The following is a 26,906-nucleotide window of genomic DNA, read 5'->3' on the forward strand; positions in this document are numbered from 1 at the left end:
TGATTGATATGAAAAAGTATTAGGACTTGCTTTGTGAAGGACTTAAGGCACATTCTCTGCCTTCTCAACCAGCGCTGTTTGGCCATGCCAGAGCAAATGAGCAGGATTTTTAAGGGTCCTCATACTATACTATTCATCCCTTATAGAAAAGGTATCATAAAATGCCACAATGATGTCTTATTTATTTCACCATTATGAAGGGAATGTTTGGAATAAGTGCATTTTCCATATACATAATTCATGCTAAAACCTCTGAGAAGCCCAACTCTTCTGTTATATTGTAGCTATCTAAAATGTATTCCAGAGTTCTCTGTCTTCTTAAGTGGGGGACACTTAAGGTTAATATTACATTTCCTTCATTCAGAGTCATCAATGTGGTGTCTAATATCTGGTGTTCAACACAATGATGGAACCTGTCTCAGTGTTAAAAGGCTCCAAACCACTGGGCTTTTGTGTCTTTCCCTGCTCCCCTTCCTCTTAATTGATTTTTTCTAATCAATCACTGCCTAGGAAACTAGATAGCTAGACTTTTCAGGACTACCTAAAATAGAAGTTAAGAAGTCTCAGGGAAGATCTGAGAATAAACTTCGTGGGTATGACTTTGGTCCTTGAGAGCCCTTTTTAAGCTTACTTCTTAGCCAATTTAACCAAATATTGAGATTCCGAGATAAATGACCTCTGAATAAGTGAAATCAAGGTTGCTATACTAACAGTAAATCAAATAATACATTGCAAACATTTACCAGTTTTTCATGCAGAAAAGCACTGTTATAAGACAGAGCTAAAAATCATGTACAATGTAACACCTTACTTTGCCTCTTTGAGCAAGGCAAAGCACAGAGCAGGAGGGACTCCATCAAAATTTGTGGAATGAGCAGATAAAGATAAAAAGCTCTGAAAATCGATAGCAAATTTCAGGTATTAGGCATTAGGTCTGCAGGTTTTGAATACAACACAAATGTCTTTCAGTTAACACATATATTGAGGCAAAGTTTTTTGCAAATCAAGTTGTGTTCAGTGAATCAAGTTTTCCCTTTGCCTTCCATTATATAATCAGGGATACCATCTACTCTGACCCTGAGATGTAACAAAATCATTCTTGGGGATATCTAATCGTGTTTCAAGGAAAAGTAAAACGGCAAATTAATAGATGATTCCTGTGTTGAATCTTTTCAAGTTAAAAAGTTAACTGGCTGATGCCCTGATATGAGCATAAAGAAGTGACATCTGAACCATTCAAGGTGCTCATGTTCAGTTAGACAATTTATTAATTCCTTAAACCTGTATATAAGGGAATGTGAATAAACGTACTTATTCCTGCCTTTATCCTCTTTCAAAATACCTAGGCTAGTCACTTAAGTTATGTAACAGCACACTTAACAATGTACTTAGCAATATAGTTTGTGCACTTTGCCCCACCTCCCACCCAAAAAAAGGAATTAAAGGCTGTCATTTCTCTTTCTCAGGCTCTGGGTAGGGAAGCAAGCTGGTTATTTTAGCTGTAAAGTGAGAGGACTGGGCTAGATCTTCAAGATCTCTTCCATCTCTGACATTTTATGATGTTAGTGAATAATGAAGAAACTCATTATAGAACATAAAAGGCAAGCCTTAAGTCCTGCCTATTAAAGAATCCAAATCCTCTTCATCTAAATGTAACCTAGACCTGGTGTCTGACAAAATTCTAGAAAGTGAATTCAGGTAAAAATCTTCCTATTTTAGAAACCTCTACAAAATATTAACTTCATATTACAGAAACTACATGAGCATTCCCTATTCAGACATGGTAATGAGTGTATGCAATTAGATATACATTATAATTTTAATGAAAAATGAAAATTCATCTTAGCTATCTGGTCCTTCCTTGGCTTTTAAAGCCCATTAGAAATTTCAACTGGATAGGAGAATTTATAATATTGACCACCTTTGGTCAGGTCTAATAAAATATCTCCATCTATTACTATATGTAACCTTAAAACTATGATAATGAAAACACCTTTAACTGTTTTCCATTTTTCTAGTTTGTTTTGTTCCCTGTAGAATAACCTCCTTCCTCCCCCTGCCCCAACCTTCCCTAAAGCCTCAATAAATCATAATAACTTCCATAATTCTGGCCCATTTTATGATCTTGCTCCTTGGCTTCTCTTATAATTCCACAAACTCCTGGAGTCCTTTTACTCTTTTATTAACCACTTCCCAAAGTGTGAGAATTAGTCATTTACAGCCTTATCTTTTGTTTAAAATTCTGACGAGACTTTACCTTTGACCTAATTAGGCAATTAAGAGCCCTTGGTCTTTACAAAAAGCCTTTTCAAAGTCTAAATTCAGCACAATATATTATAAAATGCTTCAAAGAAATAAGAGAGAAGCAAATGACCCTAAGAGAAAACAATTTTCTGCTGGAGAAAAAAACTGGTTTTTTTGGTCCAGTGATTACGATCTTTGTTATAAGTGGGTTCAGTGACTTACTACCCTATGCAAGGCCAATAATTTACTTCATGCACCTCGATTTGACATTGTTTGTTCCATTCCAGTGTTTCTAAAGCCCAAGAAAGAGGCTGTCTATGTCAGAATGAACCATGTACCAACTAATCAACATTTTCAAAAACCATTTGAAACACATGAACTAAGAGTCTTAGAGGGTGGGTTCAGTAGAAGGGGACAGGAAGGTTCTGAAAGAAAAAAGGGAAGTCTTTTACACATAGTAGATCCTCAACAAATATCTGCTCAACTGAATTTTACAACTAACTGGTTTAACCCCGAGTGCAGAATTGGCTGGTAGATCAACTAACTTTCTATCCCTTAGTTTCTTCAAGACTACCTAACTTTGAAGTGTGTAATATGGGGGAAAAAAAAGAATACTCATAAATTCCTTTGAAAGGTGTTATTTAAAGAGGAGAAGCTGTTTTACAACTCCATCTTTAACGATTTACCCAATGGTTTCTTTTCCAGTACAGATAGTAGGTAATACTAATACCACCTATATTCATCTTTTGACTATTTGAACAAGCATATATAAAGGCAGATATAATTTAGCCACAATTTCCCCCTCAATATCTTATCATGGGATTTGGACCTTAGAGATCATGTACTACAACTCCCTGTTTTTACAGATAAAGAAAGCTGGAACCTGAGATTGCCTTGGGGAGGTGAAATATCTTGCCTAGTGTTACACAAATAAGCAGTGAGATTTGAATTCAGGTCTTCCACCACTCCAAACTGGACCTCATTCACCAAACCTCCAGGTTTCTGTACCAAATCCTCTTCCTGGCTGCCACTTCCCTGTGTGTGTTGTTTCTCCTGTTAGAATGTAAGCTCCCTGATAGCAAGAACTGTCTTTGTTTCTCTATTTGTATCTCCAGCCCTTAGGAATATGTTTGGCACATAAGTGTTTAATGAATGGTTTTTTATTCAAGAATGTATTCCAAATCTGTTGCTCTTGTCATTAAACTACAGGGCTTCAAGTACTTTAGTACCAGAGATAGATGAAAATAGCAAGAAAGAGAAGGAGCTGAAAAGATCGTCTCTAAAAAGAGCCTGGAAATTTGGAAGCGAGAAATTCGCAATCCCTTGCTCGCTGCTCTTCAGCAACAATAAGACTTTTGCGTAAGCGAACACAATCTCACTGAAAGGTAAATACCATCCTTTATTGTTTATGGTGGAATTCCTAGGGAGTTATAAATCGGCACTGGAGCCCTTTTTGCCAGAGGTGAGCACCACACTGACAAAACATCAGTTGTACTGCATCTGCCCCTAAGCATGACAAGTCTTCTCTCATCTTCTTCTGCCTGGCCATCTTGAGAGCATGACCCCTCACTGTTCTAGCTCTTGGTATATAGCCAGCCCGGTTCCAGAGTGGATAGGGGCTCTGTCTTCTACTGCCCCAAAGATGGCTTCATTTCTGGCAGGTGAGGAAGCACACCAAAACAGGACCTGGTACTCAAGAACAGTGGCCTTCAGAGAAGCCACCTATGATCTGGCTGATGGTCCCTGCCCTCATCACCTAGGTAAGTGTGCAGGGCCTGGGGATAGGCAAAGAGCTAACTAATAATGTACACAGGTTCATCCTGCTCATGTTGTGACAAAGGTGGAGAGCAGAAAACAACAGCAATTTTGATAGGAACACAAAATTAGAGGTAGCAAATGATTTGTGGAATTAAATTATATCTCAGCAGCTAAAAGAAAAGAAGCTATGGGGAAATCATCTAAAAAGTATGCCAGGGGAGCATGCTAGAAGGAGGAAGCAGTCAGCTAAGCAAAAGACATTTACCACCAGGGAAATAAGAAAGAGGCTGTAGTTAAAACAAAATTTAGCTGGATTCCTCCCTGTAGGCACTGAAAGGAACAGCAAGGAGCATTTTTCTCAGCTGTGGTAGTTTCCACTAACCCTCTATGGGGAAAATACATAATTATACCATAGCACCTTGGTAGACCTATAGACAAGCACATTCTTGAATACTCTAGGAAAATGCACTTGCAGTTTTCCATTTATCCTATTCTATGGCAACTATATATGCCTGACTCTCTGAGACAGCCCTTTTCCAAAAAAAGAAGTTTACTTTGAATGAAGCTTTGCAAAAAGAATACCCTTTGTGACCCATAATAAAAAATGCTATGGACCTCCAGAGAGAGAACTGATGAATTCTGAATGCAGATTGAAGCATACTTTTTTTTAAGTTTAATTTTTCTTGGGCTTTGGGGTCTGTTTTCTTTTGTAACATGGTTAATATGGAAATGAGCATGACTTTACATCTATAATTGATGCTAAATTGCTGGTCTTCTCATGGGGTGGGGAAAGGGCAGGAGGGAGAGAATTTGCAACTTAAACTTTTACCAAATGAATGTTAAATTTTTTTTTTTTACTTGTAACTGTGAAATAGTTAATGGAATAAGTAAAAAAATTTTTTTTAAAAAAAGAATACCCTTTTAAGACTACTTGCCCCAATTTTTGATTCTGGAAAGTACAGTGAGTCGTTTTACCCCTACTATCAGCAAAACTGCTCCATCTCAAAGAGTCCTCCAGTGGCTACACTGAAAGTAGGTGAGCAGAGGGGTAGAGCTATCTTGGTTCATATTTGTATTCCCAGTAACTGGAACACTGTAGAAGCATTAATGTATGTCTGCTGAACTCAATAGAATCCCTGTATAATGTAAAGTCAGAAAGAAAACTAAGGATGATTTTATTTCTTTTATAAAAACATCTCAAATGGGTACTTTCAAACTAACCTATCAGGTTGTTCTCTAAACTCTTTAACATTAGTTTTTCTAAATTTGAGTGAGGTATTATTTATACCAGAACAAAGATCAAAGCAAAAGTCTGGTGTTCTGAGAAGTACAAAAAATGAAGATTAAAATTCTGTAAACGAAATAAAAGCTAGAAGTTTACAAAATCTAATTTGATACTTTACTTGGGTTGGTATCTTCGGAATTTTTCTTTCTTGATACATCAGATTATTTTACCTATAATAAATAACAAAATGATGTCCCTTGTTCAATCTTACAGCTCGCATTTTTAGAAGCCATTCCATGTCTCATAAAGCAGTTGAGACAGGTAATCATTTGAAACTTGGACTATCAGGACCAATATGCTTCTGCCCCCTTCTCCTAAGTTTTGCGACCATTCTTATGAAAGAAAAGAAGTATCTTTACTTGTTTATTTCCATGGCATTAACACTCATTAGTGAATCTAAGAATTTCAGAGTTAGGAGAGGAAAAGCTTATTGTAAAATTTTGCTCTTTACTAGAGTTGTCTGTAGTGGAGAACATGAACTCTCTATAAGGAGACTGTCAGTTTTGTGGTAATCACCAAGTCTTCTACTGCCCTATGTATTCGTATTAAATATCTATTTTTTTTTAACAGCTTCAACTTCAAAAGAAAAGATTGAAGGGTTACTTCAGTGATCACGACAATCACAGATTCTGCCCATCTCCTCTTCATTGAACCTTCAATATTAGACTGTCATTTTGATTTCTGCAGTGGCCGAGTTTCCTTCCATTTAGTACAGCAAATAAAATTTGTAGTAAAAACAGAGAAATAAAGGGAATAGAGATAAATTTTGAAGAACTAATATAATTTCAACAAAGAAAATTTCATTGATTTTTCTCTCAACACATATATTTCTGTTGCCCTACATATGATGGTTAATCAGTGATAAAGTTATTACAACGGGGGGAAAAAGTTATAGCAATCTCTTCAAAATTATACTTAATTTCTTTAAATCACACACAAATAAGAAACATATTAAAAATGAATTTGAATAACCCTAGAACAACCATAATCCTTCAGAGTAATGACTTTTGGAAGGATCATGGAGATTGCAGATCAGGCCAAAAAAATGATTCTGTACCTTATTTAAAAGGAATCCACCTTTTAACTATTACACATGCATTCACTGGTTTTTTTTTCAACCCAACAGAATTTACAATATATCTCAGCAACTGTAAAGTAGTAAATTAACCTACAGTCTAAAAGAATCCTTCCTAGGGTGTGTTTGGGTAACTTGTAGAGGAGGGGAAACACAAATATCAACAGGAAAATAGGTAGGATCAAGGGAAGGAGGTAAGAGGAAGGATAACAAGGTGGGGGAGGAATTTTGAACTGGAGTGGATTATGGATGATACCTTCAAAGGAGAAATTTTCAGGTGAGAAGAAACGAAAAATAAAGGTTTCCTTAAGGATGTGTCTGCCAGGTAGGCAGGGAGACAAGTAAGGATAATGGAGCAAGAGGATTTGGATCACCACTATCAAATTCCTACATTTCAACTGAGACATTCAACATGGCCACTGATGCTACATCTAAAGGATAGGAATCAATGAGAGGTTGTGTGGGAGACAGTTAAGTGTGACAGAAAGACAGCTAGACTTGGAGCCAGAAGACCTGAGTTCCAATCTTAGCTCTGTTTGCTAATTACCACCCAAGGGACCCTGGCTAAGTCACTTCACTAATCTGAGGTTCAGTTTCCTCATCTGTAAATGGGGGCTAAAGGGGGCTGGCTCAATCTTGATGATGGTGGTCCATTATTCCCTTGTCCCCTCAGCACAGCTGAATCAAATGCACTAAAGAACCCCTGTTTCCCCACCATGTTCCCCAGTATTTCCCCTATTCTCCATAATGTATATTGCCTATCTAGTCAGAGGTACAAGAACAAGTGTCCCTGAGTTCCCTGACACAGACTCCAGTCAATTGCAGCTGTTCTCCACAAAAATACAGGGTAAAACACCGTCAGGCTATGTTAGCAAATCAGCCTTTGTTGGGTTGTTGGAAGACATAAAATCTGAGACGACTGAGAAGCCAAAAAAAAGAAAAAGTGAGCAAAACTCACCCAGTCTTTTAAAAAAAAATACTCTTAAGACAAAGCCTGAAAATTTTCAAATGAACATGTCCAATTTAAATGACATTTAATAAACATTTATGAAGTACCTACTATGGGAAAAGCACTGTACCAGGCACTAGGAATACAATGTAAAATGAAAGGAAACTGAATTCTATACATGCAACAAGTGTGGAGCCACAAAACTTTCTGTAGCCTTCTTTACAAACACTACAGTTAAATAATACCTTATCATTCAATTTTTTTTCAAAAGACCAAAGAAAGTTGCCTCATTTTATAAAAATCAATGCCTTTTAACCTTTATACATGTTTTCATTATAATTTCTGACCCAGTACGTTATCTAAGCAACTGTAATCTATTTTAGTCTTTTTAAAAAGTCTATTTAGGTAGTGCAGTGTAGCAGAAAGAGTACTGGACTTGGCAACACATGAAAAGGACTCAAATCCTGGCTGTGCCCTTCACTCACTAGGCCTGTCAATATGATCTCTGAGGCTCAGCTGTCTTACAGTAAATGAAGATGACAGTATTTATACTTCCTCTCTTAGAAGGTTGTCTGGAAAGTCTGATGAAATCCCCTAAGACTTCGCTCCTTTGGCTTTGGTTATCACCTCCAAAGATGACTCCCAAATCACTTCTGAGGTTCAGTGTTGCGCTTCCAGCGGCTTGATGGTCACATCAGTTTTGATATTCCATTGATACCTTAAATTGATCATGTCCAAACAACTCATAATCTTCTTCCCTAAACCTGTCCCTGTTCCCAACTCTATTTCACTTGATGTCAATCACTACTCCACTGACGAGGCTCAAAGCCTTGGCACAATCTTGACATCTTCTCATCTCCTCCAAGTCCAAATGACTGTCAAGAAAAACAGGTACTGAGGGGGAACTGGTTCAGTTCTGAAGATCCAAAGAGGAGAAAGAGATATGAGAGTGAAAGGAATAAACTAGGATAGAAAGGAGTTAGAATCAGGTGGAACTTGTTATTGGAAGGGGTAGGTTAAGTGGGCCGCAGATGAACCTCACTCTTATCCGAAAAAATGAAAAGAGGACTGAATATTCATGCGTGCTGGTATCAAAAATTATTCTGCAAAGATATTTCTCAAATTACCAAATACACAAAAAATTCACTATATGAAAATTAGATGCAGTTGCTATTTCTAGTTGTTTTTATCTTGTTGGAAGTTAGGAAAGTCATATTAGGCATCAAATAAAAAACCCAAGAATTTCTGGTGTCCGCATAAACACAAATATCAACAGGAAAACAGGTAGGGTCAAGGGAAGGAGGTAAGAGGAAGGATAACAACAGGGAGGGCCTAGTCATAAGCCAAACAAATTTCTGGATCCTGAAAGAGGATTAAATGAAAGAAAAAAAAATCAAAGAACTAGAATATAAAGTAGTACTTTAGATTGCCTCAGACAACTGAGGAATGGCTGAATGAATTGTAGTATAGCAATGTAATGGAATATTACTGGTCCATAAAAATGATTTTTTAAAAAGAAATTTCAGTGAATCTTAGTATGAATTGAGGCCAAGTGAGGTGGACAGAACTAGTAAACAACGTATACAAAGACAGTAGCATTTTAAATAATTATAATAATAATAGCTCACATTTATATAGTGCTTCAAGGTTTATAAAGTGTTTCACGTTAACTCATTTGATCCTCAAAACGATCCTAAGAGGGAGGTACTATTATCACCTCCATTTTACAGTTGAAGAAACTGAGGCTGAGAGAGGGTAAGTGACTTGCATGAGGGCCACAAAGCTAAGTAAACATCTTGAGGCAGTATTTGAACTTATTCTTTTGGATCCCAAGTCCAACACTCTGTTCCCTTTTGGCCATTTAGCAGACTAAAATAAAAACAAACCGAAAGGCTTGAGAACTCTCAACAAGGGAAGGGTGTATCTCCAGAGAATGGATCTATGATGAACCCATCTCCTGACAGAAAGGTGATATATGTAACGTTCTGACATACGTTTCTCAATGTGGCCACTGTGTGGATTTGTTTTGCTTGAATATGCTTATTTTTTCAAGGTTTTGGGTTTTTTTAGTCCTCTTGGTGTCAAATTATGGAGTGGAAAGGGAGGGATACTAATACAAGACCCTCAAAAAAAGAAGGCCCTCGTAGCATCTTTAAAAAATTCACAGAAGAGACCAAAATGAAGTTCAGAAGGAAGCAGGGACAAGTGGGAGAGTTTGTAATTTCATATACTTTCAAAAAATCAAGTAAGAAAGGAAGATTCAGAGTTACATGTGAAATTCTTGTTTTGTGTTTTGCTGTGTATATGGAAACATTCTTATTCTGAATTTCCAAGTAAACAACTATGTGGCATGGGGGCTGAAGAGACCTCTGAAGTTTTAAACTAGAGACTGGAATAATGGTGGCCTGCAACAGAAATGGCAAAGTTAACTGGTTTGGAGAGTTTGAGGTGAAAGAAAACACATGGAACATGCTGCTTATTAGTGATAGCTGAAATAAATGCTTTCTCCCTTCAAGGTCCAGCTCAGGGTCCTACTCTTCCAGGAGGTCTAATCAGCGTGACTCTAGCTAGAAATGGTTTTTCCAAGGTGGGCCACCCTGTATCATCTTATCTCTACATGCGCTATCCTGCCAGATACTATCATGTCCTCAAAGGTGAGGAGTGGGCCATTTTTCAAAGCTGCATTCCCAGGACATAGAATGACCCTTGTACAGGAAAGACATTTAATAAATGTGTTGAATTAAAGGATAATTATTAGCCTTAACATTTAAATCACAATAATTAGCACAATTTTCCATCTACAAAATAGTAAATAATCATTTTAGAAGAGAATAAATTTCTGCATAGGGGTATAAGGACATTGTATCAATGTTTAAAGAAGATCCCTGTCAACTAGTACTTCAGTCTCAAGGAAGTTTCCCAGAAAAAAGTATTCTCATTGGTTTATCAATGAACCATATGCATCCTGTGATCTTTAGTGCTTTCTCTAGCTCCTAGACAATAACAAAAAAGTTCAATTCAGCAAATACTGCCTAATTCTCCCATTAGAATGCGAGCTTCTTTGAGAGCAGGCATTGTATTTTTGCCTCTCTCTGTGTCCTTTACCACTTAGCACAGTGTGTGCCACACTGTAAATGCTTGTTTTGTTGATTTGTATGTGCAAGGCAATGTGTTAGGCAACAGTGAGTATGATGATTTTCTCACAAATTTCCAACAAAAATACCCTCTGCTCCAATAAGAACTTATATTGATGGCCCTCTGAACAGACTGTGTTCATTTCCACTTTGGGCTGTGTTGCTTACCCCATATCCTCTCATCCCTGTTATACCTCCTCAAATTGCTCTGGATCACACTTCTCCTTCCTAACCTCATCTAACTGCACGTTAACTGTACAACACATTTTGGCATAGGATTACATCCTTGTATTTTTCTCTAATCCTCACTAGCTAAAATGTAAGCTTCTTTAGGGTGGGACCAACAAAAGCTTTCGAAATGAATGGGGGAGAAGAACAAGGATTTTAGAGAGAACAATAGAAACAACACAACCCGCTGGATCCTGACAAAGATTTTGCCTGTTTTTTATTATGCAGGACTAAATGTTTGATGGAAAAAAATTTCTATAAGCCTCAAAAAAAGGGAAATGTTTTTGTTTGGAGAACATCTCCAATGTCTAAAATTATGCAACAAAGGCAACACAAATTCACACCTGCAAATCAATTCCAACACAATTATGTTGCATTCTCCATCCAATCCAGTGTCATTTGTGGTTGCTAGAGACTTCTTGTTGTTGTTCAGTCATTTCATTCATGTCCAACTCTTTGTGACACTATTTGGGGTTTTCTTGGCAAAGATATTGGAGTGGTTTGCCATTTCTTCTCCAGCTCATTTTAGATGAGGAAACTGAGGCAAATAGGGGTTAAATGACTTGCCCAAGGTCACACAACTAATGTTCTGGATTTGAGGCTGGATTTACTAAAGGTTTATTACCCTGCTGAAATCCCAATATTTCCAGAAACAAGTGATCCTCCCATAGAAGCTTCTGGCAGGGTTCAATGCACTTATTTGCATGTTGTCTCTCCCATTCACATGGGAGCTCCATGAGGCCAGGAAACTGTTTTTTGCCTTTCTTTGTATCCCTGGCATTTAGCAGAGTGCCTGGCACATAGTAGGCACTTAATGTTCACTGCTTTGACTTAATCTCAAAAGCATATTTTAATATTACCTACTTCTTTTTGTACTTTCTGCTCTCAACCCAATCTGCATTTATATAGTTTCCTATTCTCTTTATTGTGCAATTAATCTTATCAGAATATATAATGTTGTTTTACCCACTTAGACATGCAGAATGTCAAGGATAGAAGGAAAACAAGTGATTCTGTAGACTAGTGGATACCAAACTTTGTTAATTTTGCATACGTGTCAGTAAAAATTTGGGAGCATACATTCCTAGTGTGTGTGTATATATGTATGTTTACAAATTACGTACATGTATAGCTGTACTTACGAAACATACAAAAAATGAAATTGTAAAAGGATAAGATAGCTCACAGGGAACCACTAGAGTTTACTAAGTAAGGGTCAGATTCATGATTCAGGCAAATCACTTTAGGAACTTAGTAGAAAACAGACTGGAGAGAATGAGACACATTTAAAAGGCTATTGCAATAATCCAGTCAAGACATAATGAAGGGAGGAAAAACTGTGACACTAATGTCCTGTTGGTGGAGTTGTGAACTGATTGAACCTTCTGGAAAGCAATTTGGAACTATGCCCAAAGGGCTATAAAAATGTGCATATCCTTTGACTCCGCAATACCACTACTATATTTGTATTCCAAAGAGAATTTAAAAAAGGGAGTGGAGGTAAAGGACTTAACAAAAAAATTTATAGAAACTTATTGTGGTGGCAAAGAATTGGAAATTGAGAGGATTTCCAACAACTGGGGGATGGCTGAACAAGTTGTGGTATATCAATGTAATGGAATACTACTGTGCTAGAAGAATTAATGACAAGTAGGCATATTTCAGAAAAACCTAGAAAGACTTACATGAACTGATGCAAAGTGAAGTGAGCAGAACCAGAACACTGTACACAGCAACAGCTGTATGATGATTGGCTATGAATGATTTAGCCATTCTCAGCAATACAGTGATCTAAGACAATTCTAAAGGAGTCAGGATGAAAAATGCTATCCAGAGAAAGAACTGATAAAAGTCTAAATGCAGATTGAGGCATACTATTTTCACTATTTTTATGTTTGTGTGTGTCTGTGTGTTTTTTCCTTTGGTTTGTTTCTTCTTTCACAACATGACTAATATGGAAATGTTTTACCCGATTGCTTACATGACTGCACATATATATATATATATAGTATATAAAATTGCTTACCATCTTGGGGTGTGGGGATAGGTGAGAACATTTTGAAAAAATTTTTAAATGAATAAATTTGTCTTTACATGTAATTGGTAAAAAATAAAATGCTATTAAAAAAAGAGACATAAGGGCCTGCTTTGAAAGGGGAAGGGGAGAATGTGAGTAGAAAAAAAAGGATGAAAAAAAACCATGAAAGATGTTGTGAAGATCAAAATTACAAGATTTTGGCAATTGAATGAATATGTGAGGGAATGGAAAGTGAAGAGTCAAAGACAATAACAAAGGTTGCAAACATGGATGACTGACCCACAGAAACAGAGTAGTTCAGAGGAGGTTTTGGAAAAGGTAATAGAACTTCTTTCCTCTCATAATGATTTATTCTGTGTTTCTCTTTCATAGCCACCAAAAACGATGTGTTTGAGAGAGCCTCTATGGAGGGGTGCTTCCCAAAGGCCAATGCCCAGGGGCATTTTGTCATGGTGATTGGCAGATAGGGTAGAGACTAAGGCAAAGAAGGCAGGAAAGAATTTTGCCAGCTCAGCTAATACAGGTTTTGGGCTAGGGTAGACACAAAGGAAGTTGAGGGAGGCAGAGTAAGGGAAGTTTTGAAGGGTAGGGTACCCTGGAGACAAGCTCAAGATTGCCTAGTAGAGGTAGAAGGGAAGATACAATCCATCTGCCCACTCTGACTGCTGATCACTTAACTCTCAGGGTCATTAGATAACCCCCACTTTGGAGATGACCTTTCTAGTCTTAAGTTCATTTTACAAATGAGGAAACTGAGGTCCAAGGAGGTCAAATCACTTGCCTATCATTACTCATCTAGTTGGTGGCAGATCCAGAAAATTCCTGTTTAGTGTAATGATACACCCTTCAGCTTCTTGTTTTCACGTATCTGACAAGCAATTCAATAAGCATTTGTCATGTCTACTACACGCCAGACACTGGGGACAAAACACAAAAACAAAGCTGTCCTTGCCCTAAAGAAACTTATAGGCAGGAAAAGGATGGGGTGGGGGTGGAGGGGAGAGGGGGGAGAATAGGGGACCCACCATGTTCAAACATGAAGAAATATAAAATATATACAACAAAAGAAACACAAAGTAACTTTCTGGAGGAAGTGCTGTGCAACAACTTGGGGGGGGGGGGGGGGTCAGGAAAAGCTTCTTAAAGTTGTTACCTGAAGGGAGCTGGGGGCTCTAAGGGGGAGAAAGGAAGAGAATCCAGACATGAGTAGCGAATTGTGCTGAGGTGTGGAGAGGGGAGACTGACCACCGAGTAAGTCAATCTGGCTGGAGCACTTAGTGTATGAGGGAGAGTGGCATGTAACCCATATGCTAACTGAGGCTGGAGACAAGGTGAAGAAGGCTTTATCTTCTACACAAATGCACTGTTAACTCCTTGTGGTAAAAGATCAATAAATGAGCAGATGTATGTTTGTGTAATCACTGTAATGCTTCAAGGATCTATGATTCCATTGGTATGGCAAATGACACACAGGCAAATTGCACATTCTCTACCATCTAACGGATGGTCTCAAAGTTGCCTTCATGAAAAATTAAAAAAATAATCCCTCTTTGAGCCAACCTGGTGATGACCCAGACTAGGAAGGTCTTCAGGGCAACAAATGGTCCTCTGCTAGACCCATTCTTAAAGTCTTTCCATCCTGGTGCAGGTCCTGCCAGAGCTCTCGCTCACTGTCTCACTGTCACTCTCTCTCGGTATTCAAGTACTTTTCATAATAACACTGATTTTCATTCATTACAATTTCCCTTCACTCTACAGTTAACATTTAATTAAAATGGAAGTTAAAAAAATATCAATTGTTAATTTACCACTTAAAGTGATAGTCTAAATTACAACTGCCTAGATTTAAAAGTAGTAAATGTATCGCCTTGGTCATATCTGCATTTACTGAGCCCCAAAAGAACACTGTACTAGGCAATGCAGATACAAAGAGGTAAAAGATAGGGTTGTCGCCCTCAAAGTGCTTATGATTTACCTCTGGAGTCAAGTTCCCTAAATAAAAGATAGGATATACTGAGTGGCACATGAATACTACAGAGAGCCAATGCCACCGGAGTCCAGAGAAGGGAATACTACGTGCCAGCACAAATTCAGACTTCATAGTAATAGCTGGCATTCATATAGTGCTTTGTAAATATTATCTCATTGCATCCGAAGGAGGGACTCTTATTATTCCCATTTTACAGATGAGGAAACTGAGGCAAAAAGAGGTTATGTGACTTGCCTGGGGTCACACAGCTGACGAGTGTGAGGCGCCTCCAGGCTCAGCACCCCAGCCACTGCTACCTAGATGTTTGGGGAGGGCATTACAATGGCGCATGGAGGGACAGAACGAGGAGTACATATCAGGAACACAGCCACTAGCATGGAACATTTTTCATACAAGCTGGTATTAAATTCATATGTATTGAACTAAATTGAACAAACACTTCTAAGGAAACGAGATGGCCAGACAACAGTTTACTTCTTGTGGTGAATGGAAAGGAGATAAGCTAATTCACACAAAAAAAAGACAAAGCTCTTCAGAAGTAAACTGCTATGGCAAAAACTTTATGGTAATATGACAATAACAAGAACACCCATTTAAAGAAAACTACGATATGAAAATCCAAATTTAAAGAACTGGTAAACATGGGCGGGAGTTACATTACAAAACAAATCACCACAAGGTTTCTTAAAGAGTTATTTTCGGTAATATATTTGAGATCTAGTTTGACTGACAAATATTTAACAAAACATGTCCATCTACTATGCAAAAGTCAGACTTATCTATGTAAGATAAGTCACAGACTTTACTGAGCTGACTGAAAAAATGTTCTGGAAGGACAGAAAACAGAAATGTTTAATGCAGAGCAAGTATATAGTTATGTGGGCAAACAAAAAATTAAACATAATGCCAAATACTGAGTCAATATACCACATCTATTTAAATATGTAAGGCAGTCCTTTATTTTTTAACCTGGGTTGTATTCCAAAAACTCTTTTAAAGTTGGTTATTTGGAACTTCTAAAAGTTTTTCATAGAAACTACATTATAGTTAGGTAGTTAGGTCCTAAGGTCAGCCAATAAAAGCCTTTTTAGATAAACGTAAGAACAAAGCAATGGATACATTTAACATGTGTTCAACATGCCAAGGATTGTTAGCCCTACATTGATCTTTTCAGACATATCCATGTATACATCATAATAAATAGCACTACATTTAAAACCAAGGACAGTACCAACGAAATTGAAATAGTTGCAAAATTATTTCAACCAGTCTAAGCCCAATAAAGAGCCTAAGACGGAGAAATCTACTTTCTAAAAATATTTTCCTCTAAAAAAATTAATGACATTTCTATTGACATCTTTAAAATTGTGATCCCCTTTGTACACAAAGTCTACATAAATTGCATAGACCTATTGGCTAAGATGCTGTATATTTTCATTTTGTTATGTAATACTCTCCTTTCTGGTCCAGATATAAGGAAATACCTACTTTCCACTGAAACTGCACGTATTTTTTACAGGGGAAGTTTAATCTGTTAACATTTTTCTTATGTTTATGCATTATATGCAGGGTACAACATTCCAAAAAGTAAACACTACCCAAGCAAATCATTATTTTCTTCATTTAAAAAGAATTCACATATAGTTTTATGATCAGAAAAAAGATGAATCCAGTCTCTAGAGAAAGCTAGCTTATTTAGCTTTGCTAAAAATGGCATTTTCATTAAATAGCTTTTTTTAAAAAAAGTTATCCAAGGAAGAGCTAAATAAACAGTACAAGTACAGTAATGGCCATGGGTATGACATCTGAACGCTATAATTTGACAGCTTCTAAAGGGCTTTCATCTGAAAGCTCACCTATGCTAAAATGTATTACATATGTTTTTCCACATTTGTTTACAATGTATTTGTAACTTCTATTACTCACTGTTTTATCATTTCATGTCATTTTAAAATATTTAAACACAAAGTGAAAGAATAAAACTTTTAAAAGTTTTTCACAACAAAATTTATTAGAAGAATAGTGGTTTTGAAAAGTCTAGCATCCAGTGAGAACTACCATACACAACATTACAGTTGGGAATGTTCTTCCAAAATGTCATGGTCAAATAATACAATGGAGCCATTAAATCTTACACATGCATGAAAGAACTAGCGCTTCTGACATAAAATGCAAAAAAAAAAAAAAAAAAAAGAGGGGGACCACATGGATTAAAATTTAAGTACTTATCACATACATTAAGACACAGCTTATTTAGTCCAGTCAAAAATCAGAACTGCATTTAAAAAAAAAATTAATGTAGTGCAATCAAACCAAAAACCTTAATTTGTGATCATAAGTGCTCTACTACATAAAACATTGATCATAGCAAGAAACAAAAAGTTCAAATCACACAGTACAAAAAAATCTGTAAATAAATATAAACTACAGTACAAGAGAAATATTAAATTATACAATTCCGTCAAACTGTAAACAGTATTGAAATGAGGTCCATAAGAGTAAAAGGGGTTCCTGTTATATTTTTTCATGACACTTGAGCTTCTAGAAATCTGATAAATGCCATTTTTCATATCTTCAAAGACTATGGGTTATACAAATGGAAAGAGAATTCTTTTCATATGTAAGATATCAAATAATAAAGCAGAGGAATAATCAGTTTTGTTAACCACAGGTAACACTGCAGTAACTGAAAGATATATGTTTAAATATTATCTTACTGTCTTGTAGACTGATCTCTTCTCTAAAGATGCAAAGGACTAATTAGAACTTCACATCAGAAGAAATTTGTCATCAAGAGGTTAAAGACTACCAATTAGATGGAAATGCCTGCCTCTGTGCAGGAAACACTCCCCTCACCCTACCCCCCACCCTCTGCTGATTCTTTGACATTTTTACATATTAAATAATGCAACACCGACTTTGGCAGAATCACTACTAATAAACTCAAAGCACTCCTGGCCCATTGGTTCCATCACAGTGGCCAGTGCACAGAATTCTCTAAAGACATTGCATAACTAGAATGTAGAGGTCAGACACCCAAGGACCAGTGCTTGAATTTAGTAGTAGTCATGGTGAAGAAGCAAGAGCCACATTGAGGAACTGCCTCTATATAATTTATAGAAGCAGTTGGGAATGTCATTTACTTTAGTTGTGCTGGCTATTAGTGGCATTTAAGTATATAGTTCATCTGTGTGTGTATATACACATACATACACACACACATATCTCTTACAAAACATTGTTAACAGGAACCCCCACGTTATCTGTTCAGTAGTAATAACTGAATATACAGAATGCCACTATAAGTGTCTGAGGCACTGTGTGCTGGAGAGTTATATGCAGCTTTAAAATCCGTTTGGCTGAGTTATACCTGGATACCTGAACTGAGTTTTAAGTTGACATTCATCAAGGATGTGCTACCAGCACTTCAAAAGAAAAGCAAAACAAAAAAATACAAGTCACTGCTAGGTTTAGGAATAGAGTAGAAGTACCTGAATTGAGTTCGAAGAGTGTGTCAACTGTCCCTGAGGGTTCTTAAACAGTGTGAACAAGTCGGCTTCCTAAGCACATTAGTCTTACTTTACATATTGGACTGATAAAATACCCATGTCTGACAATTTAACAAGTGGAGGTTATAAAGAATTATGAGCAAACACTCCGAAAGTATATTGTATACATTTCTTTTCAAAGCAGCAATAAGCTGCTGTAAAGTATACATCCCATTAGTACAAGCAACAAGTGGGAGTCTGATAAAAGTTTCTATCTTTAAAAGTCTGGTTTTCCGACAACACGGTGTACAACCGATCATATCAATAACCAAAGACTATTTATCTCCTAAATCAGAAAGCACCTAATTACAGACTAGCAATTCAGGATTAGGTTTTTAATCAAACACTTTGCTATTACATACTAAAATTCCTTAAACTGACTAATGCTGGTATTCTAACCTATGTAATTATCTCCCCACCCCCTTCATTTTAGAAATATACCATTCCACAACTTAAAAACATTAAGATTCATTTTTTTCAGTCCTCTGATGTAAAAAGCATGTCAGTGAGCAAATATTAAAAATTTACATGGTAAAAAGGCTTGAATTTCAGCCAAAGATTCTAAATACTGCTCATTCCCTGAAGACATAAAAGGGAGAGAGAATCCCTACCCATTTTCCTAGTGACAATAACAATCTGACACGATTTTTCATTTGGAGGAATTTTCCCCTCACTTCCTCTCAAATCCAAATTCCTAAGCTCTAAAATAGCTTAATGAAATGAGAGAAAGAGCAAGCAAACACTAGAGTTGCCGGGAAGGTATAATATGTTATCTTTTCTTCCTTAAGACAAAGATTTATTTATATAAATGCGATCTGACCCCAGATTAGGAGATTTTTTTTTTAAATCATTCTAAAACTTACAGTACCTAAGACTCTGAAGACGATATAAATTAAGACTTTAGTGTTGTAACAGAAAAAGTGCTGAATTATCCCTTTTCCAATATTTTAAAAATGTCAGACAAGTGCTTAAATAGTGACAGTAAAATGTACTGCTCGTGCTTCCAACAATAAAGAAAAAAAAAAGATCACCTTTGAAAAAGAAAAGCCTTTTTAGAAGTGCAGCACCAAGTACTTATTAAACTCAATTGGTAGGTGTCCCCATTATTCTGATGGGGGCAGAAAATAGTTTAGATCTCAATTTCATTTGGCTAGTAACTGCTGTAGTCTGTTCTACTGTATCAGTGTCCTATGTCCAGCCCTTTCCACACTATCCACTGAGAAATTAATCTCTAAAGAGATTATTTTTAAATTAGTGTTTTCAGGATGATACCTGAGAAAGGGAGCAATTACAGAACAAGGAACCTAAGACTGCACTAATACTGGTAATAGTTTCACAAATTCTTTGCCCAAGACAAACCTACAAGTCTAAGAGGTATGGATCATTGAATATGTGTAACTGGTTTGTTTTTGGTATGTGTGTATAGGGTATTTCCAGTGTCTAAAAATAATTACCTTAAGACTGTTCAATAACAGTCTAAAACAAGATTAAACAGCTCAATGTTTACATACAAATAATATAGATTAAATATGACTACAATACTTGCTCCATCCAATTAATCTGTGATTAACTAAAAGTGCTTACTTTTAGGCTTCTGCAGAATCTTTTAGCTATTTCAACACTTGGCTATAAATCAACCAGAAAACTTAAAAGTACCCTCCAACAAGTTATACTATCAGTAATTTGTATGTAACTCATACATTTTGATATTTGCCAATTTAACATATATTAATCTAGATGCTTCTTGCAAATGGCTATAAAAAGGATCTAGAAGATTTTTGACTCAAGAAATGTAGATGGCTCAACCTTATCACAGCATGTCCTCTTACTAGTTTTCAGAGTTTAGGACAGAATGTTTAAGCTCTCCCATCTTTATTCCAAGCTAATTTCTCTCAAAAACCTACATATCTTTATCCCTTTCCCGACCATCCCGCTCCCCCCCACCCCCCATCTCCATCTCCTTCATAAGAGTTAGGGTTCACAGCTACAGAGCTAATTTATAACTTTTTTAAAAAGGCTAGAAGCAAGGTCATTTTGGAGAAAAAGGGGTTAATTGCACAGAATCTCTCTCCAGTTTCCCTTCAAATGCCATATTCACATAACCTGCTCGGTTGTAACCAGACTTAATCCTAAGAAAACCAAACAAAGATCTGGGGATTTGCATTCCATGCACCACAAAGTTATCTTTTTCTTTTTAGTGAAGTTTGAAGAGCATTTTTATACCAACAGAATATTTCTCTGGCCCATACAATGTGGTAATCCATTAACTAGTGAGCTGTTTACTTAAGACCATTAAGCTTTCAATAGCACTGGTCTGGCCATAGGTATCAACATAAAGCCATAATTTTAAAGGAAGATAACAAATAACAAGGAAAACGGTCTACTACTTCATGAAAGCCAAGATGACTTAGCTTATCAGATTTTAATGTTTCCCATGAAATGTTTTGTTTGGGAGTTTTTCAGTTCACTGTCAATCTTCTATCACCAAAGACAGTTAACCTGAATAGAGAAGAAAGAATGGCTCATGTGAAAAATGTCCTCTGGCATTCAGACAGGCAAAAGAAATCAAAGAGCAAAAGTGAGTGGTTCAAAGCTAAGGGGGAAACAGCTAAAAATAAAGTGGCACCTAACAGTCTAATATGTAGTTTGACACCTAATCGAAATTTCAAATTTAAGCAGAAATTCAATTTATCTCTCCCAAAACTTACAAATGTAGTATAAGCTTCAAGTTCTAGCGAGGATCACAAAAACTCAGATGGAGCCCTATAACTGAAAGGTAAGTTCCAAGAGAGGCATGTGAGAGGTGTAAGGGGTCTACTGTTATAGAACAGCCCCCATTCTGTATCACTAGAAGGAATGAACATACCATACTGTTAACTACCTCTCAATGACAGAAAATGGCTAAGATATAGCCTTTACAAGCAGAAAGTTTTACAATATGGTATGGAGTTTCCTCAAGGAAAAAATGTTATATAATTATTAAACTTCCTATGGTGCCAACATATTAGAATATCTGCTCCCTTATAGCTCACATTACAGCTAGGGTAAAATGTTAGGGAGCGAATACGCCAATTGGTTGAGGTAATGATTGGTACTAGATAACCCAGAGTTTTTAAAAGCACTTCAACATTGGAAAGGAAATATGGTTCAAATAAAGCTAATATACTTCACACTTGTTGAGCTTGCTCACCAGAACCATACAGTTAACTCCACATAAGAACCCCTATCACATAAAGCCTTACTCATATTTGTGATCTGCTGCAGCAAAGGCTTACTAAGCAACATCTATTTCAGTATAACAGCAAATTTAATACTTTAAAGTATTGTACACATAAATATAAAATGCTTGTTTTGTGAAAGGAAACAACCTTATCTTTCATGGTACTTGAAGGGGGAAAAATTTCACAGCTGATTGCTAATTGTTCATAACCACTTAACTTCCTGTCAGCCTACTTAACACACTATCATGACAGAAGACTATATTACTGCCAAACTTGATGACTGCACATGAAGTACACTGCCTTGAGAATCAAAAGACTAGTAATAAAAATACCAGAAAGAAATCCTTCCACAGAATTACTTAGTGTTTTCACTACAACAGTATTATGAGCTTGCGTATTGTTATCAGTGTTCTCTCACAAAAAGGCAGGAATAACAGGTTCTAAATATATATCCCTGACCTAATAGTATTATCATCCATTTATCAGAAAAGACATGAGAAAGAAGGCTTTTGTGACAAACTACATTTTCCCACTCCAAAAAAAGCAACTGGTCAACTGGGGTCTGGGCCCTGCCACCCTCTGGTCAGCAGAAATTAAGCATGCTAATAAGACAATCCCCCATTACATATTTAAGATGATCCCAAACACAACTAGTAGATCTACACTGAAAGTGCCAATACAGCATAGTGGCAAATCAAGAGAGAAGTCAAACAAACATAAAGGGATCACTGCAGCACCTAGATTTGATAGCCAGCCATGTGATGAACCACTTCAAGAAATACATGGTAAAATGGAACTTTGAGAACAAAATTTAACATTAAAAGTGCACCTGAATATTACAAACTAACTTTACAAAACCTACAATAAGGTAAAATATATATCTTTTGAAATATTCAGCAGCTTTTTTTTGTTTTTGTTTTTTTTTTTGTTTTGTCTTTTTTTGAGAGGCTCATGAAATTTAAAAGGGACCACTAACTAATTCCAACCATGCTTCACAAAACAATAATGGCTATTTTATATTGCAGTTACCAATGTAATGCAATTAGTGCTTAAAAAAAATCTACTGGAAAAAAAAAGCCAACACAAGAGACCTTTGGAGGAAATACGCTTGTTCAAAAGCTTCTCTGAAAAGAAAGTTTACCTGAATATTAAGTTGTCACTGATCTCAAGTGTAATGTTAAAAAGCTTCACAGACATGAATATTACAATCTTCAGGTCTCAGGACATTTAATCTGAGAACATTTAGAGTTTGGTTTGTTTTTAAATTCACTTTCTAAACCAAAGCAAATAATAGAAATACTCAAATTTTCACTATTTACAATTCTTAGCCTACAATCTGAAATGACACAATACAAGTTCTCTTTATAAACTGCAGCATTAAAGGGTAGGCACACCATTCTTCTGCTGCTCGATTGTCATCCACTGAAACACACATAGAAAATATTTATGTTAGTAAAATGATCACTCCATGTACACTACAATGACAAAGTTTTACAAAACTCAACTCATACATCACTTAAATAGACTACCATATAGGGTTAAACCTCTCTGAACAGTAAAACTCTACAAAAGTTGAACTTTTAGGGCCAAATTTTTAAATGGGCCTTTAATGTTATTTGTCTGCAAATCAAAAAATAGCACATGCACAAATTAACTGCATTCACAAGGGCCTTTTTGCAACAACCTTTAGCTACTGAATAATCCAAGTACAAGAAGGCACTAGTAGCCACAATTAATTATGTGCTGATAAAAAAAAATAAGGGTGGAAAATAAGAGGCTTCCTTTAAAAATTCAGCCCTTTGCTCGCAGCAAACTTTCTACAACTTCCTTCAACAGCAGATGAAGCCACACATTTAACAATGCATTCTTATTGCAATTTCCAGCTATGCTAGAAAATACTGCAGAGTTTACAGAGTTTACATACTAGTACTGAACTCAAACTGCTCATTATATTGAGATGATAACTAGGAATCTAAGAGGAAGCAGGCTCATTCAGTGTTTAAATCATCACACAAAGTAACTGAAGCAAACAAGGGCCCCAAGCCCAGTCTATGTTAAAAATGAGCAGTGCATATTTTTAAGTGACAGCAATGGTGTGCCTAACCTTTGAACCATTAAGTTGCAGGGGGAAAAAAAAACCGTATGTGTGTATTTTACCTAAAAAGTCTAATTTAATTAACTGCTCCAGATTTTTTATACAAACAAAATCATGCAGTCTTGGGCCTACCCAGTCCTCCTTCCCTATGAAATACTGGTAGCTATTTGTAATCACCAACTTCAATTTAATCAATGCCCAAGTACAATGCTTATCATTTTTATTTTATACATAAAAGCCAATGTTTCTTTTGTTTGAGCAATTAAGAAACTGAGAGGGCCTAAAAACTCGTCCCAATTGATTTTAATTTATAGGATGTATGCAGTGTTTTTATTTTTTTTTTGCGCAGTTGATAATTCTGACTTACACAGCATTAAAACCTGTGGGCTTCACCCAGTTCTGGATGGTTGTTGCAGAAATACTAGAAGAATATATTGGCTAAACTTAGTGCTGGGTCTATTGGAGTTTTAAAAACCCACCTCAAAAAAACAAACAAACAAACAAACAAAAAACTTTAAGGAGTGCTTATATTAACATGATCTGAAACTGCCTAAAGTATTGTGTGCTAAGCAACCATTAAAAATCTATTACTGAAACCTATTACTGTTAAAAAACTAGAAAAGGAGAAGGGAGGAGGGGGAATTGATGCTAGATTAAAAAAAAAAACAACAACCTGCTACTAGCAAATGGGTTATTTAAAAAGGAAACACCCTAAGGATCTTTAGTCATGACTGAATTATAGCTAAATATGATGTGTAGCCTAAATCAGATTAGACTACCTTTGGGTTTCTTTGTTTTTCCCCTCAATACAAAAAGTGGATCCTTCATTAATGTGGTCAATTGGGCAAATTACTGAGGTTGTAATGTTGAGAGATTATTTTTAAAAGATCACAGTTATACACATTTCCCTTCCCTATTTTCCCTAATATACAGATCTGAAATAATTTAAACCAGTTGCTGGAACTACATATAGTAGTTAGTAAACGCATAAGCAAATCTGTAAAAAGCATTTAAGGTTACAAAGAAACCTAGTTTTGCTAAAAATGAGGCATACTCTATTGTATCATTAAATGTACCCTGACTGCTCCTGAGTAAAAACGGAGCGTGTCCTCCATGAGATAAGGCTACATCCTCACAAACTGGTGAGATCAAATCCTACCCTTAGAAAATCCCAAACAAAATTACAGTGAAGGTAGTGTTTACGAAGTAATTAACTGAAGCATTTTTGAAGGTAGTGTATGTACCTTTTCCCCTCCCCCCCTCCCCACTGGGTGAGCACTAAACAGATTATTGTTAAATTAATTTAATTTTTGAAAGAAAATAATAAAATGTAATTAGACCCAATTGATTACTTATTATTAAGGAGATAACCAATCTCCATGAGCTCCAGAGATTTACCCTATTTAAAGAGCAAGTACTTTATTGTAATACGTCAATTAGTTGGATCCAAGGAGAAAGAAAATTCTGAATAATTTCCTAGTTTAACATGGCTTTCTAATTATGGACAATAAAGCTCCAAGTAGAAGAGAGTTGGGTTTTAAAAGTGGCCTTTAAGAAAAGTTAATATGACAGTAACTCCCTTCCCTCCAAAAAAAAAAAAAAAAACCAAAAAAAGCACACTGGCTCTACAGGCAAGGAGTCCACTTCCACATATCTGCATTCTCTGTGAGGTAACTCAATTCTCTAAATTGTAGAGAAACATGCAAAAGGCCAAAGGGAAAAAAATAAAAAAGGTATTTTGAGCCATACTGCACATGGAAAATTTCGAAAATGCAACATTCACAATGCACCTTTCACCTGGGTGTTCATGCAAAATCTGCAAAGAACAAGTGTTACAGTAAATGGAGTCAGGTGCATTCAATGATAACTGAACAATGCAGTAGTGCTCACCCAGTTTGTAAAGTAATTGGCACTCTACAGTATTCCTACTCATCTTTTGATTCATTTGCACTTTGTGCTGCCTCTCCCTGGGGATCTAATTCAATCTTTACTGAAACATCTGGACCCTCCGACCTCATTAATTTCATCTTTTTCTTTGGAGGGTTTTTCAAAGTGCCCAGCCTCTCCTTTACTTTGTACTCCAGTGTACTGTGGGGAATTCCATAAATACTCTGAGCTTTGGAAACACTCATTTTTCCACTCATAACCACCGAGATGGCTTCCTCCAGTATTTCACTGTTGTACTGTCTATATCTCCCTCTTTTCTTCCGAGGCTGCTTAGAGCCCGGGTCTCCTTCTTGATCCGACGTGGGATACGGCTGTCCAGAGGTAGACTGCTCAGCATCTGAGCCCCAAGAATCCGGTCCAGCATCCAGCATACTTCTTCTATTTTGTTTTGGAAGAATAGCCCTTAACTTTTTACTAAGCGCGCTCTCCGTTTGTGAACCCATGACCAAAGAACTATAACTATACTGGTCACCAGTGCGGGACTCCCATGAAAGGTCCATGCCACGAACTTGGGGTATCTTTAAATCTACAGGAGATGAATGGCTCACGTCCTTTTTTCCATCTTGTTTAGTTTGAAGTGCCATTTTTTGAAAGGCAGAATTTTCTGTAATAAAAGGAAGGTCACTGATGTTGCTGAGTGCACCATTTCCCCTGAATTTCATGCGGCTGAAGTTGAATTCATAATGTGGTTTTGCCCAAGAGGCCTCCCTGGATAAGATTAAATGTTGCCCATGATTCTGCAATCCAGATGACCCAAGGCTGGCAGCTGAGGAGAACTGGTTTCTGCTCAGTAGTTCTTCACTAATCTGCAGTGATCGCGCCAGTGGAACTTTGAGAGATGTGGAGTGGCCAAAGCCTTCCCTGGTTCCATCCTGTAGGCTTCTTGGAGGTACCCCATCACCACTCCGAAGTCCGTCCGGACGGTGCTGGCTGGGTCTCCCAGGTCGCCTAATTGGATGGAAGGAAACTGATGTGAGCAGGACTTGCACAGGTAGGGAGGGATGGGTGAGGGGACCACTCCTTTATTAGAAGGCCTTGCTTGGGTAACATCACTTTGTGTTATTTATTTTCTCTCTCTCTAAAATTTAAAAAAGGTCTCAGCAGTCACTTTAAAACTTGTCCACCAAAAAACAAAAACAAAAACAAAACAAAAACAAAAAAACAAAAAACAAAAACCAGGAGCTTTTTGGGCAAAGAAAAATGAAACCTGTCAGCTGGTCGGGTTCACAAATTTTCGGAGGAGAAAGGCTTCGCGCAACTGTCTGAAAATAGCACCTTAATTATAAATTACAAAGTAATCGTCAGTCTCCATAGCTCTATACACAACTGTGTTATTAATGTGACGTTACCACTAAACAAGTACAGTAATAAAAGAGTAAGCCAAATGACTTTAA

At 36.7% G+C, this 26,906-nt stretch overlaps 1 protein-coding gene across 3 annotated transcripts in view; it reads right to left on the minus strand.

Annotated features, from left to right (window-relative positions):
* Positions 1-26,906, minus strand: part of LCOR (ligand dependent nuclear receptor corepressor) — a 135,053-nt gene that overhangs the window by 15,316 nt on the left and 92,831 nt on the right. Inside the window, exon 4 of one of the 3 annotated variants that reach the window (XM_036735656.1) lies at positions 25,433-26,460. The exons of the other annotated variants lie outside the window; for them this stretch is intronic. Within the exon in view, the coding sequence (XP_036591551.1) occupies positions 25,491-26,460 (970 nt within the window). The 3' untranslated portion in view covers positions 25,433-25,490. Of the gene's footprint in view, positions 1-25,432; positions 26,461-26,906 lie in introns of those variants that run through there. 3 annotated transcript variants of the gene reach the window in all.

Source organism: Trichosurus vulpecula, chromosome 8, assembly GCF_011100635.1.
Source record: "Trichosurus vulpecula isolate mTriVul1 chromosome 8, mTriVul1.pri, whole genome shotgun sequence".
Taxonomy (NCBI): domain Eukaryota; kingdom Metazoa; phylum Chordata; class Mammalia; order Diprotodontia; family Phalangeridae; genus Trichosurus; species Trichosurus vulpecula.